Source organism: Mustelus asterias, chromosome 9 (genome assembly GCF_964213995.1).
Source record: "Mustelus asterias chromosome 9, sMusAst1.hap1.1, whole genome shotgun sequence".
Lineage (NCBI taxonomy): Eukaryota > Metazoa > Chordata > Chondrichthyes > Carcharhiniformes > Triakidae > Mustelus > Mustelus asterias.
The window spans coordinates 139,766,139-139,781,498 of record NC_135809.1 but is presented as its reverse complement, the minus strand read 5'-3'; the positions used below and the strand labels follow the sequence as shown (position 1 = coordinate 139,781,498).

At 46.5% G+C, this 15,360-nt stretch overlaps 1 protein-coding gene across 2 annotated transcripts in view; it reads left to right on the top strand.

Annotated features, from left to right (window-relative positions):
• The first annotated feature begins 12,774 nt into the window (after positions 1–12,774).
• The window catches only part of caprin1b (cell cycle associated protein 1b), a 271,770-nt gene continuing 269,184 nt past the window's right edge, over positions 12,775–15,360 (top strand). The window contains exon 1 of one of the 2 annotated variants that reach the window (XM_078221064.1): positions 12,775–13,177. In XM_078221064.1, the coding sequence (XP_078077190.1) occupies positions 12,977–13,177 (201 nt within the window). In that variant the 5' untranslated portion in view covers positions 12,775–12,976. The remainder of the gene's footprint in view (positions 13,178–15,360) is intronic. The other variant, XM_078221066.1, reaches the window with a different exon arrangement.

Genomic DNA, 15,360 nt, shown 5'->3' with positions numbered 1-15,360 from the left:
CAAAATGATGGATTCCTATTGTGAAATTAAAATTGATTCAGTGTCTTATAATTCTGGATGTAATGGGTGTGTGGCATTTTTTTACCCAACAAACATCATGCTTTTTAAATATCTCCTGATATTGTTCATTTCAATACCCATCTCAGTGAGTTGATAGAGGTATCTATTTAAGTCACCGACCATTTCCTCAATGGGCTGACAACACTTTTTCTATTAATTCATGCTATGTGAGCATTGCTGGCTAGGCCTGCATTTATTGCCCTTGAGAAGGTGAAGGTGAGCAGTCCATGTGGTGTAGGTACACCCACAACGCTGTTAGAGAGGGAATTCCAGGATTTTGACCCAGTGATAATGAAGGAACAATGATATATCTCTCCCTCTGCATCAATGGGGACTAAGTAGACATGGTCGAGAGCTTCAAATTTTAGGTGTCCAGATCACCAACAACTTATCCTGGTCCCCCCATGCAGACACTATAGTTAAGAAAGCCCACCAATGCCTCTACAATCTCAGAAAACTAAGGAAATTTGACATGTCAGCTACGACTCTCACCAACTTTTATAGATGCACTATAGAAAGCATTTCTTCTGGTTGTATCACAGCTTGGTATGGCTCCTGCTCTGCCCAAGACCGCAAGGAACTACAAAAGGTCGTGAATGTAGCCCAATCCATCACGTAAACCAGCCTCCCATCCATTGACTCTGTCTACACTTCCCGCTGCCTCGGAAAAGCAGCCAGCATAATTAAGGACCCCACGCACCCTGGACATTCTCTCTTCCACCTTCTTCCGTCGGGAAAAAGATACAAAAGTCTGAGGACATGTACCAGCTGACTCAAGAACAGCTTCTTCCCTGCTGCCAACAGACTTTTGAATGGACCTACCTCGCGCTAAGTTGCTCTTTCTCTACACCCTAACTATGACTGTAACACTACATTCTGCACTCTCTTCTTTCCTTCTGTGTGAACGGTATGCATTGTGTATATACCGTGCAAGAAACAATACTTTTCACTGTGTACTATTACATGTGATATTATATTTCCAATCAAAATGGTGAGGGGCTTGGAGGGAAATGTGCACCTAGTGGTTTTCCCAGGTGTCAGCTGCTCTTGTTCTTCTTTCTGGAAGAAGTTTTGGGTTTGGAAGGTGCTGTCTCAGGAGCCTTGGTGAGTTTCTGCAGTGCGTCTTTTAGATGCTGCATAGTTCTGTCATTGTGCGTTGGTGGTGGAGGGACTAAATGTTTGTTGATCGGGTGCTAATCAAGTATGGTATAATCTAGATATAGTCAGAAGTCTAACAACTTCCACCCACCTGACGAAGGGACGGCCTGTTCAGAAAGCTAGTGGCTTTTGCTACCAAATAAACCTGTTGGACTTTAACCTGGTGTTGTTAGACTTCTTACTGTGTTTACCCCAGTCCAATGCCGGCATCTCCACATCATAATCAAGATATACCATACATATATCCTGTATGGTATTGAGCTTTTTGAGTGCTCTTGGAGCTGTATTCATCCAGGCAAGTGGTGAATATTTCATCACTTGTGTCTTGCTGGTGGTGTACAGTCTTTGGGGAGTCAGGATTCCTAACCTCTGTTCTTGTGGCCACTGTATTTGTATGACTAGTTCAGTTTAGTTTCTGGTCAGTGGTAACTCCAGGTTGTTGATAGTGGGAGATTCAACAATGGTTATGCCATTGATTGTTAACGAGCAATTGTTAGTGATGGCCATTGCCTGGCACTTGTTTGGCCTGGATATTGTTCAGCAGTTGCTGCATTTGGATATGGACTGCTTCAGTATCTGAGGAATTGCACATGGTGCTGAACATTGTGCAATCAACAGCAAACATCCCTGCTTCTGGAAGGAAGATCATTGAGGAAGTAACTGTAAATGATTGGGCCTAATATACTACCCAAGGAACTCCTGTAGTGGTGTCCTGGAAATGAAATGATTGACCTCCAACAACCACAACCATCTTTGTCTGTGCTGAATATGGAGAGTTTTCCCCCCGATTCCCATTGATTCCAGTTTTGCTAGGGCTCCTTGATGTCGCACTAGGTCAAGTGCAGCCTTGATATCAAAGGCAGTCACTCTCACCACACCACACCTCTGGAGTTAAACATTTTGTCTATGTTTGATCCAAGGCTGAAATGAGGTCAGGCCTTGAGTGACCCTGGCGGAACGCAAACAGTGTCAGTGAGCAGGTTATTGCTAAGTGAGTGCCATTGGACAGCACTGTTGATGACCCCTTCCTTGGGCGGCACAGTAGCATAGTGGTTAGTATTACTGTCTCACAGCGCCAGGGCCTGGGTTCGATTCCTGGCTTGGGCCACTATCTGTGTGGAGTTTGCACGTTCTCCCTGTATCTACGTGGGTTTCCTCTGGGTGCTCTGGTTTCCTCCCACAGTCTGAAAGACGTGCTGGTTAGGTGCGTTGACCCGAACAGGCGCTGGAGTGTGGCGACTCGGGGAATTTCACATTAACTTAATTGCAGTGTTAATGTAAGCCTTACTTGGGCTAATAAATAAACTTTACTTTTTTTCCATCATAGAATCATAGAAACCCTACAGTGCAGAAGGAGGCCATTCGGCCCATCGAGTCTGCACCGACCACAATTCCACCCAGGCCCTACCCCCACATATTTACCCGCTAATCCCGCTAACCTACGCATCTCAGGGGCAATTTTTAACCTGGCCAATCAACCTAACCCGCACATCTTTGGACTGTGGGAGGAAACCGGAGCACCCGGAGGAAACCCACGCAGACACGAGGAGAATGTGCAAACTCCACACAGACAGTGACCCGAGCCGGGAATCGAACCCGGGACCCTGGAGCTGTGAAGCAGCAGTGCTAACCACTGTGCTACCGTGCCGCCCTAAACACTTTTCAAATGATCGAGAGTAGACTGATGGGGTGGTAATTGGCTGGGTTGGATTTGAATCCTAGAATCCCTACAGTGTAGAAGAAGGTCATTCGGCCCATCAAGTCTGCACGACTCCGACAGAGCACCTTACCCAGGCTTTATCCCTATAACCCCACGTATTTACCCCACTAATCACATCTTGGGACACCATGGGTCAATTTAGCATGGCCAATCCACCTAACCTGCACATCTTTGGACTGTGACAGGAAGCTGGAGCACCTGGAGGAAACCCATGCAGACACTGGGGGAACGTACAAAGTCCACCCAGAGATTTGTCCTGCTTTTTGTGGACAGGACATGCCTGTGCAATTTTCCATGTTGTCGGATGGCTGTCACTGTTGTAGCTATACTGGAACAGCTTGGCTAAGGACGTGGCAGGTTCTGGGGCACAAGTCTTAAGTACTGTTGCCGGCGTATTGTCAGGCCCCAAAAGAGAAAATGCTCAAAAATATCAGCAGGTCTGACATCATCTGCAAAGAGAGAAAATAGCTGATATTTTGAACCCAGATAACTCCTTTGTCAAATTTGGTTTCAGATTCCAGCACCGGCAGTAATTTGCTTTTATGTATTGTCAGGCCCCATAGTCTCTCGGTATCCAGTGCCTTCAGCAGTTTCTTGATGATATATGGGTGAATCAAATTGGATGAGCTCTAAGATCTGTGATACTGAGACTTCCAGCACAAGTTGGATAATCCATTTGGCACTTCTGGCTGAAGATTGTTGCAAATGTTTCAGCCTATCTTTTGCACTCAGAATCATAGAGGTTTACAGCATGGAAACAGGCCCTTCGGCCCAACTTCTCCATACCACCCTTTTTTTAAAACACCTAAGGTAGTCCCAATTGCCTGCATTTGGCCCATATCCCTCTATACCCATCTTGCCCATGTAGCTGTCTAAACGCTTTTTAAAAGACAAAATTGTACCCGCCTCTACCACTACCTCTGGCAGCTTGTTGAAGACACTCACCATCCTCTGTGTGAAAAAATTGCCCCTCTGGACACTTTTGTATCTCTCAGCTCTCACCTTAAACCTATGCCCTCTAGTTTTAGACTCCCCTATCTTTGGGAAAAGATATTGACTATCTAGTTGATCTATGCTCCTCATTATTTTATAGACCTCCATAAGATCACCCCTCAGCCTTCTATGCCCCAGAGAAAAAATCCCAGTCTATCCAGGCTCTCCTTATAACTTAAACCATCAAGTCCTGGTAGCATCCTAGTAAATCTTTTCTGCACTCTTTCTAGTTTAATAATATCCTTTCTATAATAGAGTAACCAGAACTGTACACAGTATTCCAAGTGTGGCCTTGCAATGTCTTGTACAACTTCAACAAGATGTCCCAACTACTGTATTCAATGTTCTGACCGATGAAACCAAGCATGTTGAATGCCTTCATCACCACTCTGTCCGCCTGCGACTCCACTTTCAAGGAGTTATGAACCCGTTTGAAAGGAATAATAATAATAGTAAAATGGACTATTATGTAAACGGTGAAAAATTACAACATGCTACTGTGGAGAGGGACCTGGGGGTCCTTGTGCATGTATTACAAAAACTCAGTTTGCAGGTGCAGCAGGTGATCAAGAAGGCAAATGGAATGTTGGCCTTTATCGCAAGAGGGATGGAGTATAAAAGCAGGGAGGTCATGCTGCAACTGTACAGGGTACTGGTGAGGCCACACCTAGAGTACTGTGTACAATTTTGGTCCCCTTATTTAAAAAAGGATATATTAGCTTTGGAGGGGGTACAGAGAAGGTTCACCAGGTTGATTCCAGAGATGAGGGGGTTAGCTTATGATGAGAGATTGAGTAGACTGGGCCTGTACTCATTGGAGTTTAGAAGGTTGAGGGGAGATCTTATAGAGACATAAAAACCGGAAGTCAGGCCAGGAGTGGCCAGGGGAAGTTTTTGGAGGGTTTAAAAAGGGCTTACCTTGGAGGTTCAGCTTCATTGTTCCCAGGAGCAGGCTGAGGGTAAGAGAGTGGGTTTTCTGACTGTAATTAATTATTTATTTTTTCAGTTAATTTTGGGTTTAAAATCGGAGGTTTTTTTCAAAACCGGAAGTCAGGCCAGGAGTGGCCAGGGGAAGTTTTTGGAGGGTTTAAAAGTGCACCAAAGTATACAGCGGGCAGCATCGTAGCGGGCAGCAGAGTGAGTGGGAAGTTGAGTGAGCTGTCAGGGCTTTGGCTCACAGGGCTTGGACGAGCAGGGGTGAGTTTTTGTTTCCTTACACTCTTATTAACTTTTCACTGTCTTACTTGACATAAAGTGTCCAGTATGAGTGTGAAACCAATGTGTTGTTCCCAGTGTAGGATGTGGGAGGTCCTGGAGGCATCTTGCCTCCCGGACATCCACATCTGTGAGGGGTGTGTCGAGCTGCGGTTCCTGAGGGACCATGTTAGGGAGCTGGAACTACAGCTCGAGGATCTTAGGCTGATGAGGGAGAATGAGGAGGTGATAGACAAGAGCTATCATCAGGTGGTCACACCAGGGCCACGGGAGGAGGCCAAGTGGGTGACGGCCAGGAAGGGTAAGGCTAGGGTGGTTGAGAGCACCCCGGTGGATTTGCCCCTGCACAACAAGTACTCCTGCTTGAGTACTGCTGGGGGGGACAGCCCGCCTGGGGGAAGCAGCAGTGGCCGTGTCTCTGCAGTGGAGTCCAGCCCTGTAACTCAGAGGGCTAAGGAAAAGAGGAGGAAGGCGGTATTAATCGGGGACTCGATGGTGAAGGGGACAGACAGGCGTTTCTGCGGAGGTAGGCGGGATTCTCGCATGGTGGTCTGCCTCCCTGGGGCCGGGATCCAGGATGTCGCTAGTCGCGTCCCGGAAATCCTGAGGTGGGAGGGAGAGGAGCCTGAGGTAGCGGTACATATTGGTACCGCTGATGTGGGTAGGAAGGGAGAAGGGGTCGTGAAAAGGGAGTACAGGGAATTAGGGAGACAGCTGAGAAAGAGGAAAGCAAAGGTAGTAATCTCAGGATTACTGCCTGTGCCACGGGAAGGTGAGGGCAGGAATGGAGTGAGGTGGAGGATGAATGTGTGGCTGAGGGACTGGTGCAGGGGGCAGGGATTCAGGTTCCTGGACCATTGGGACCTCTTTAGGGGCAGGGGTGATCTGTATACAAAAAACGGGTGGAACTTGAACCACACGGGGACCAATATCCTGGCCTGTAGGTTGGCTAAGGCTACTGGGGAGAATTTAAACTAGATAGGTTGGGGGGAGGAGAGCTAGAAGAGTTGACTAGGATCAAGGAACTAATTGATGGGGGGGAGGATGCAGGGGTAAGGGGAATTACAAAATTAATGGTAGAGGAGAGGGTGCAAGTGAATGAAGGCGGTAATTTAGATAAGGGAGTAGAGGGAGAGGGTGTTCGCGACTCATCAAAGCGGGTCCAGATAAAAGCTGGAATAAGGACACTTTGCCTGAATGCACGAAGCATTCGGAACAAGGTGAATGAGTTGATGGTGCAAATCAGCACAAGTGGGTACGATCTAGTGGCCATTACAGAAACGTGGCTGAAAGGTGACCAGGACTGGGAGATGAATATCCAGGGGTATCAGGCGTTTAGGAAGAATAGACAGGAAGGAAAAGGTGGTGGGGTCGCGCTATTAATAAGAGATAATATCAGGGTAGTACTGAGGGATGACATAGGCTCTGAGGGACAAAACGTGGAATCGTTATGGGTAGAGATGAGGAATAGTAGAGGGAGAAAGACACTAGTAGGTGTGGTATATAGGCCCCCAAATAATAATGTTGAGGTGGGGAGGGCTATAAACAAGCAGATAAGGGATGCGTGTAAAAACGGAACGGCAATAATCATGGGGGACTTCAACATGCACATTGACTGGCAGACTCAAGTCGGTAAGGGTGGAATGGAGGAAGAGTTCTTAGAATGCTGTCGGGATAGTTTCCTTGAACAGCATGTTACGGAACCGACGAGGGAACGAGCTATTTTGGATCTGGTATTGTGTAACGAGGTAGGTAGAATTAAGGATCTTATTGTGAAGGACCCTCTTGGGTCGAGTGACCACAATATGGTCGAATTTCTGATTCAGATGGAAGAGGAGAAAGTTTGGTCTCAAACCAGTGTCCTCTGTTTGAACAGAGGGAAATATGATAGGATGAGGGATGAATTGGCTAAGGTAGACTGGGAGAGCAGGCTGGCAGGTAGGATAGCTGAGGAACAGTGGAGGATTTTTAAGGAGATCCTTTTCAGTTCTCAGCAAAAATATATTCCAGCAAAAAACAAGGATTGTAAGAAAAGGGAGAACCAGCCGTGGATAACGAAGGAAATAAAGGAGAGTATTAAAATAAAAACAGCTGCGTACAGAGTGGCCAAAAATAGTGGAGAAACAAGTGATTGGGAAAAATTTAAGAAACAACAAAGAGAGACTAAGAAAGCGATAAAGAAAGGAAGGATAGACTATGAAGCTAGGCTAGCAATTAATATAAAAAATGATAGTAAAAGTTTTTATAAATATATAAAAAGGAATAGAGTGGCTAGAGTGAATGTTGGACCCTTGGAGGACGAGAGGGGGGAGTTAATAGTGGGAAATGAGGATATGGCTGAGTCTTTAAATAAGTTTTTTGTGTCGGTCTTCACGGTGGAGGACACAAATAGTATGCCAAATATTAACGATAGAGGGTTGGCAGCAGGAGAAATACTTAATACGATTAATGTTACCAGAGAGGCAGTGCTGGGTAGACTAATGGGACTGAAGGTGGACAAGTCCCCGGGTCCGGATGGAATGCATCCCAGGGTATTGAAAGAAATGTCAGAGGTAATAGTGGATGCGTTAGTGATTATTTATCAAAACTCGTTGCATTCTGGGGTAGTGCCGGTTGATTGGAAAACGGCTAATGTTACGCCGCTGTTTAAAAAAGGAAGGAGACAAAAGGCGGGTAACTATAGGCCGGTCAGCTTAACGTCTGTAGTAGGGAAAATGCTGGAATCCATTATTAAAGAGGAGATAGCAGGGCATCTGGATAGAAATGGTTCGATCAATCAGACGCAGCATGGATTCATGAGGGGAAAGTCGTGCTTGACGAACATGTTGGATTTTTATGAAGATGTGACTAGGGCGGTTGATGGAGGAGAACCGGTGGATGCGGTGTTTTTGGATTTCCAAAAGGCGTTTGATAAGGTGCCCCATAAAAGGCTGCTGAAGAAGATTAGGGCACACGGAGTTGGGGGTAGTGTGTTAAAGTGGATTGGGGACTGGCTATCCGACAGGAAGCAAAGAGTCGGAATAAATGGGTGTTTTTCCGGTTGGAGGAAGATAACTAGTGGCGTGCCGCAGGGATCGGTACTCGGGCCGCAACTGTTTACCATTTATATAGATGATCTGGAGGAGGGGACGGAGTGTAGGGTAACGAAGTTTGCAGACGACACAAAGATAAGTGGAAAAGTGAATCGTGTGGAGGACGGAGAAGATCTGCAGAGAGATTTGGACAGGCTGAGTGAGTGGGCGAGGATATGGCAAATGGAGTATAACGTTGAGAAATGCGAGGTTATACACTTTGGAGGAAACAATAACAAATGGGATTACTATCTCAATGGAAACAAATTAAAACATGCTACCGTGCAAAGGGACCTGGGGGTCCTTGTGCATGAGACGCAAAAGCCCAGTCTGCAGGTACAACAGGTGATCAAGAAGGCAAATGGGATGTTGGCCTATATTGCGAGAGGGATAGAATATAAAAGCAGGGATGTCTTGATGCACCTGTACAGGGCATTGGTGAGGCCGCAGCTGGAATACTGTGTGCAGTATTGGTCCCCTTATATGAGGAAGGATATATTGGCATTGGAGGGAGTGCAGAGAAGGTTCACCAGGTTGATACCGGAGATGAGGGGTTTGGATTATGAGGAGAGGCTGAGGAGATTGGGTTTGTACTCGTTGGAGTTTAGAAGGATGAGGGGGGATCTTATGGAGACTTATAAGATAATGCGGGGGCTGGATAGGGTGGAGGCGGAGAGATTCTTTCCACTTAGTAAGGAAGTTAAAACTAGAGGACACAGCCTCAAAATAAAGGGGGGTCGGTTTAAGACAGAGTTGAGGAGGAACTTCTTCTCCCAGAGGGTGGTGAATCTCTGGAATTCTCTGCCCACTGAGGTGGTGGAGGCTACCTCGCTGAATATGTTTAAAGCGCGGATGGATGGATTCCTGAGCGGTAAGGGAATTAAGGGTTATGGGGATCAGGCGGGTAAGTGGTACTGATCCACGTCAGATCAGCCATGATCTTATTGAATGGCGGGGCAGGCTCGAGGGGCTAGATGGCCTACTCCTGCTCCTATTTCTTATGTTCTTATGTAAGATAATGAAGGGGCTAGACAGGGTCAAAGCAGCGAGGTTATTTCCGCTTACAATGGAAACAAGAACTAGGGGGCATAGCCTCAAAATACGGGGGAGTCAATTTAGAACAGAGTTGAGGAGGAACTTCTTCTCCCAGAGGGTAGTGAATCTTTGGAATTCTCTGCCCAATGAAACAGTAGAGGCTACCTCGTTAAATGTGTTTAAGTCACAGATAGATAGATTTTTAACCATTAAGGGAATTAAGGGTTATGGGGAGCGGGCGGGTAAGTGGAACTGAACCCGCTATCAGATCAGTCATGATCTTATTGAATGGCGGAGCAGGCTTGAGGGGCTAGATGGCCTACTCCTGCTCCTATTTCTTATGTTCTTATGTACCCCTAGATCTCTTTGTTTTGTAACTCTCCCCAACACCCTACCATTAATTGAATAAGTCCTGCTCTGGTTCAATCTACCAAAATGCATCATCTCGCATTTATCTAAATTAAACTCCATCTGCCATTCGTTAGCCACTCGCCTGATTGATCAAGATCCCATTGCAATCCTGGATAACCTTCTTTACTGTCCACTATGCCACCAATCTTGGTGTCATCTGCAAACTAACCATGCCTCCAATATTCTCATCCAAATCATTAATATAAATGACAAATAACAGTGGACCTAGCACCGATCCCTGAGGCACACTGCTGGTCACAGGTCTCCAGTTTGAAAAACAACCCTCTACAACCACCCTCTGGCTTCTGTCATCAAGAAGTCCCACAACACCAGGTTCATGTCCAACAGGTTTATTTGGTAGCAAAATCCACTAGCTTTCGGAGTGCTACCCCTTCGCCAGGTGAGTGGGAGTTCTAGAACTCCCACTCACCTGGCGAAGGGGCAGCACTCCAAAAGCTAGTGGATTTTGCTACCAAATAAACCTGTTGGACTTTAACCTGGTGTTGTGAGACTTCTTACTGTGTTTACCCCAGTCCAACGCCGGCATCTCCACATTCTCTCATCAAGCCATTTAGCTACCTCACCCTGGATCCCTGTGAGATTTAACCTTATGCAACAACCTACCATACGGTTAATTGTCAAAGGCCTTGCTAAAGTCCAGGTAGACAAATCAACTGCACTGCCCTCATCTACCTTCTTGGTTACCCCTTCAAAAAACTCAATCAGATTTGTGAGACATGATTTTCCACTCACAAAGCCATGCTGACTGTCCCTAATCAGTCCTTGCGTCTCTAAATGCCTGTAGATCCTGTCTCTCAAAATATCTTCCAATAACTTACCCACCACCGATGTGAGGCTCACTGACCTGTAGTTCCCAGGCTTTTCCTTGCAGCCCTTTTTAAACAAAGGCACAACATTTGCCACCCTCCAATCTTCAGGCACGTCACCTGTGACTAACGATGATTCAAATATCTCTGCTAGGGGAGCTGCAATTTCCTCCCTAACTTCCCACAATGTCCTGGGACACGCTTCATCAGGTCCCGGGGATTTATCTCCCTTGGTGCGCTTTAGGACTTCCAGCACCTCCTCTTCTGTAATATGTACACTCCTCAAGACATCACTATTTATTTCCCCAAGTTCCCTAACATCCATGCTTTTCTCAACAGTAAATACTGATGAGAAATATTAATTTAGGATCTCACCCATCTCTTGTGGACCCGCACATAGATGATTTTGTTGATCCTTAAGAGGCCTACTCTCCCTAGTTACTCTTTTGCCCTTTATGTATTTGTAGAAGCTCTTTGGATTTTCCTTTGCCTTATCTGCCAAAACAATCTCGTGTCCCCTTTTTGCCCTTCAGATTTCCCTCTTAACTCTATTCCTACACCCCCATACTCTTCAATGGATTCACTTGATCCCAGCTGCCTATGCATGTCAAGTGCCTCCTTCTTCTTGACTAGGGCCTCAATATCCTGAGTCATCCAGGGTTTCCTACTTCTGCCAGCCTTGCCTTTCACTCTCAGAGGAATGTGTTTACCCTGAACCCTGGTTAACACACTTTTGAAAGCCTCCCACTTACCAGACATCCCTTTGCCTTCCCACAGACTCCCCCAATTAACTTTTGAAAGCTCCTGCCTAATACCATCAAAATTGGCCTTGTTCCAATTTAGAATTTTAACTTTTGGGCCAGACCTATCATTCTCCATAGCTATCTTAAAACTAATAGAATTATGGTCATTGGTCCCAAAGTGATCCGTCACTAACACTTCTGTCACCTGATTTGCTGGGATCCTCCATCATTGGGGATGGGAATATTTATGCAGCCTCCTCCTCCCCCTCTTTGTTATTAAATTGTCCGCCACCATTCACCATGGATACAGTAAGTAGTCTCAACACCAGGTTAAAGTCCAACAGGTTTATTTGGTAGCACGAGCTTTCGGAGCATTGCCCTTTCATCGGGTGAGTGTAGGATTTGTTTCACAAACAGGGCATATATAGACACAAACTCAATTACAAGATAATGGTTGGAATGCGAGTCTTAACAGCTAATCAAGTCTTTACAGGTGCAGACAACGTGAGTGGAGAGAGGGTTAAGCACAGGTTAAAGAGATGTGTATTGTCTCCAGCCAGGACAGTCAGTGAGATTTTGCAAGCCCAGGCAAGTCGTGGGGGTTACAGATAGTGTGCCATGAACGCAAGATCCTGGTTGAGGCCATCCTCGTGTGTGTAACTTGGCTATCAGTTTATGCTCAGTGATTCTGTGTTGTTGTGTATCATGAAGGCCGCCTTGGAGAACGCTTACCCGAAGATCAGAGGCTGAATGCCCGTGACTGCTGAAGTGTTCTCTGACAGGAAGGGAACACTCCTGCCTGGTGATTGTTGAGCGGTGTCCATTCATCTGTTGTCGTAGCGTCGGCATGGTCTCCCCAATGTACCATGCCTCGGGACATCCTTTCCTGCAGCGTGTCAGGTAGACAACATTGGCTGAGTCACAAGAGTATGTACCGTGTACCTGGTGGATAGTGTTCTCACGTGAGATGATGGTATCCATATCGATGGTCTGGCACGACTTGCAGAGGTTGCTGTGGCAGGGTTGTGTGGTGTTCTTCTGAAGGCTGGGTACAATGGTCTGAGGTTGCACGGTTGTTTGAAGGCAAGTGGTGGGGGATGGGGATAGCCTCATATTCATCGACATGTTGATGGCTCTGGAGAAGATGTCGTAGCTTCTTCGCTCCAGGGAAGTACTGGACGACGAAGGGTACTCTGTCCGTCGTGTCCCATGTTTGTCTTTTGAGGAGGTAGGTGCGGTTTTTCACTGTGGTGCGTCAGAACTGTCGATCGATATGGATATAGCAGGACTGCAGAGCTTGGATCTAATCTGTTGTTTCCCTCATCATTTCTTTGCTGAGTTGATGCAAGGTGTTCAATTCAGTGATAATGGTTGATAATGAAGGTGCCAGTTTGTTTCAGTGACTCTTTGCAGAGTTGCTCAGAGGTCCCTGTATCCGAATCCCAAGGATTTCCTTTCTCAATGTGTGTCCTAACCAGTGCATGAAAGACCTTGCAGAATTCAACCCAGATGTGAGCAGGCGCGGCGCGGGCAGCCCCGACGCGGGTCCTGAGGCGGGCACGCCGAGTGCGCTCCCGCCGCTCAGTCTCGGCGCTGCTGCTGGTGTCGCGCGGACGGAGAAGCGGCCGCGTCTCTCGATCTTTTCAGCCCAATCGGCAACTTGGTCCCGCGGCTCCTCTCCCGCTTTATCCCGCATTGTGTTTCTAAACTCAGCTCCGCTCCTCACAAAGACAAGCAGACAAAATGCCCGCAGCCACCGCCACTAAAGCGGCCGAATCGCGATCGTCTTCCGCCGCCGGGGCTGAGGCCGCCGCCACGGCTGCCGCTGCCGCAGCGGTGAGTGTCCAGGGCGGCCAGGGACAGGCGGTACAGCCGCAGAATGAAGCACTCAGACAGGTTCTCAATGTCATCGACAAGAAAGTGCGGAACATGGAGAAGAAGAAGGTAGGAGAGCAGAGAGCTGGCTGCAGCTCGGGAGGCTCCGGCCTTCACAGGCTGGAGCAGCCTCTCAACACCCATCAGAGCAATCATTTATTTCCCAGACTGGAAAGTCTGTCTCAGCCTCTCCCGCCCCTCCCCACTCCATAGTTACTTTAAATAGTTGACAAGAAAGATGCATTGTACTAAAGTGTTTGAACGTGTTTTTTGATATTTAACACGTTTAAAGTTAGTTCTCCATGATTTCCTTGAGTCACAATGTGCACGTTTTATAGAGTATAGCGCTTTGTGGATTGTCTTGAACTAATGTTCATTTGTAAAAAGGATGCAACTAGATTGTTAATGGCAGAGCAGTATTGAACAAGTTTGCATTTTTTATTGGCTTAGGAAAAGATGAGTAGTAAATAAATGCAGCTTCATTCATGGATGAAGACTGGGAACAATTTTTAAAGAAAGATATACAGGATATCGTCATCGCGGTTAGGCCAGCATTTATTGCCCATCTCTAATTGCCCTGGAGGCCAATGGTGGTGGACTGTCGTGAACTGCGGCCGTCCCTAAGATGTAGGTACATCCACACTGCTGTTAGCAAGGGAGTTCCATGATTTTGACCTAGCAACTGACGGAACAAAGACATAATGCTGGAAAACTCAGCAGGTCTGGCAGCATCTGTGGAGAGAGAATAGAGCCAATGTTTTGAGTCTGGATGACCCTTCGTCAGCTGGGAACAGTGAAGTAACAGAGATCATAGAGTCTTTGTCATTTTACAGCACAGAAAGAGGACCTTTGGCCCAACTTGTCTATGCCGCCCTTGGTTTTTAACCACTAAGCAAGTCCCAATTGCCCGCGTTTGGCCCATATCCCTCAATACCCATCTTACCCATGTAACTGTACAAACGCTTTTTAAAAGACGAAATTGTACCCGCCTCTACTACTACCTCTGGCAGCTTGTTCGACACTCACCACCCTCTGTGAAAAAATTGCCCCTCTGGACCCTTTTGTATCTCTCACCTTAAACCTATGTCCTTTAGGTCTGGACTCCCCTGCTTTTGGGAAAAGATATTGACTAGCTGATCTATGTCCCTCATTATTTTATAAACCTCTCTAAGATCATCCCTCAGCTTCCTACGCTCCAGAGAAAAAAGTCCCAGTCTATCCACCCTCTCCTTGTAACTCAAACCATCAAATCCCGGTAGCATCCTAGTAAATCATTTCCACACTCTTTCGAGTTTAATAATATCCTTTCTATAATAGGGTGACCTGAACTGTACACAGTATTCCAAGTGTGGCCTTACAAATGTCTTGTACAACTTTAACAAGACTTCCCAACTCCTGTATTCAATGTTCTGACCAATGAAGCCAAGCATGCCAAATGCCGCCTTCACTACTCTGTCCACCTGTGACTCCACTTTCAAGGAGCTATGAACATGTACCCCTAGATCTCTTTGTTCTATGACTCTCCCCCCATGCCCTACCATTAACTGAGTAAGTCCTGCCCTGGTTCGATCTACTAAATTGCATCACCTCGCATTTATCTAAATTAAACTCCATCTGCACTCATCCAGGCAAGTGGTGGATATTACTTCACACTCCTGACTTGTGCCTTTTAAATTTTGGACAGGCTTCAGAGAGTCAGGAGGTAAGTTACTCGCTGCAGGATTCCTAGCCTCTGACTTGTTCATGTAGCTACATTATTTGCATGTCTAGTCCAGTTCAGTTTATGGTCAATGTAACTGCAGGATGTTGATTTAAAAACTAACAGAAATTTGGAACGCTACAGTCGAAAAGCTAAGTCAATTGAAAAGTTCAAAATTGAAATTGGGAAATAAAATTTTTAAAGTTTATTTATTAGTGTCACAATTAGACTTGGATTAACACTGCAATGAAGTTACTGTGTAAATCCCCGAGTTGCTGCACTCCGGAGCCTGTTTGGGTACACTGAAGGAGAATTTAGCATGGCCAGTGCTCCTAGCCAGCACGTCTTTTGGACTTTGGGAGGAAACTGGAGCGCCCAGAGGAAACCTACGCAGACAGTGGGAGAATGTGCAGACTCCATGCAGACAGTGACCCAAGCCGGGAAACGAACCTGGGTCCCTGGTGCTGTAACGCAGCAGTGCTAACCACTGTGCCAACGTGCTGCTCATGTTTATTTAAATATTTATTCGGCAAGAATATTGATGATTGTGGAT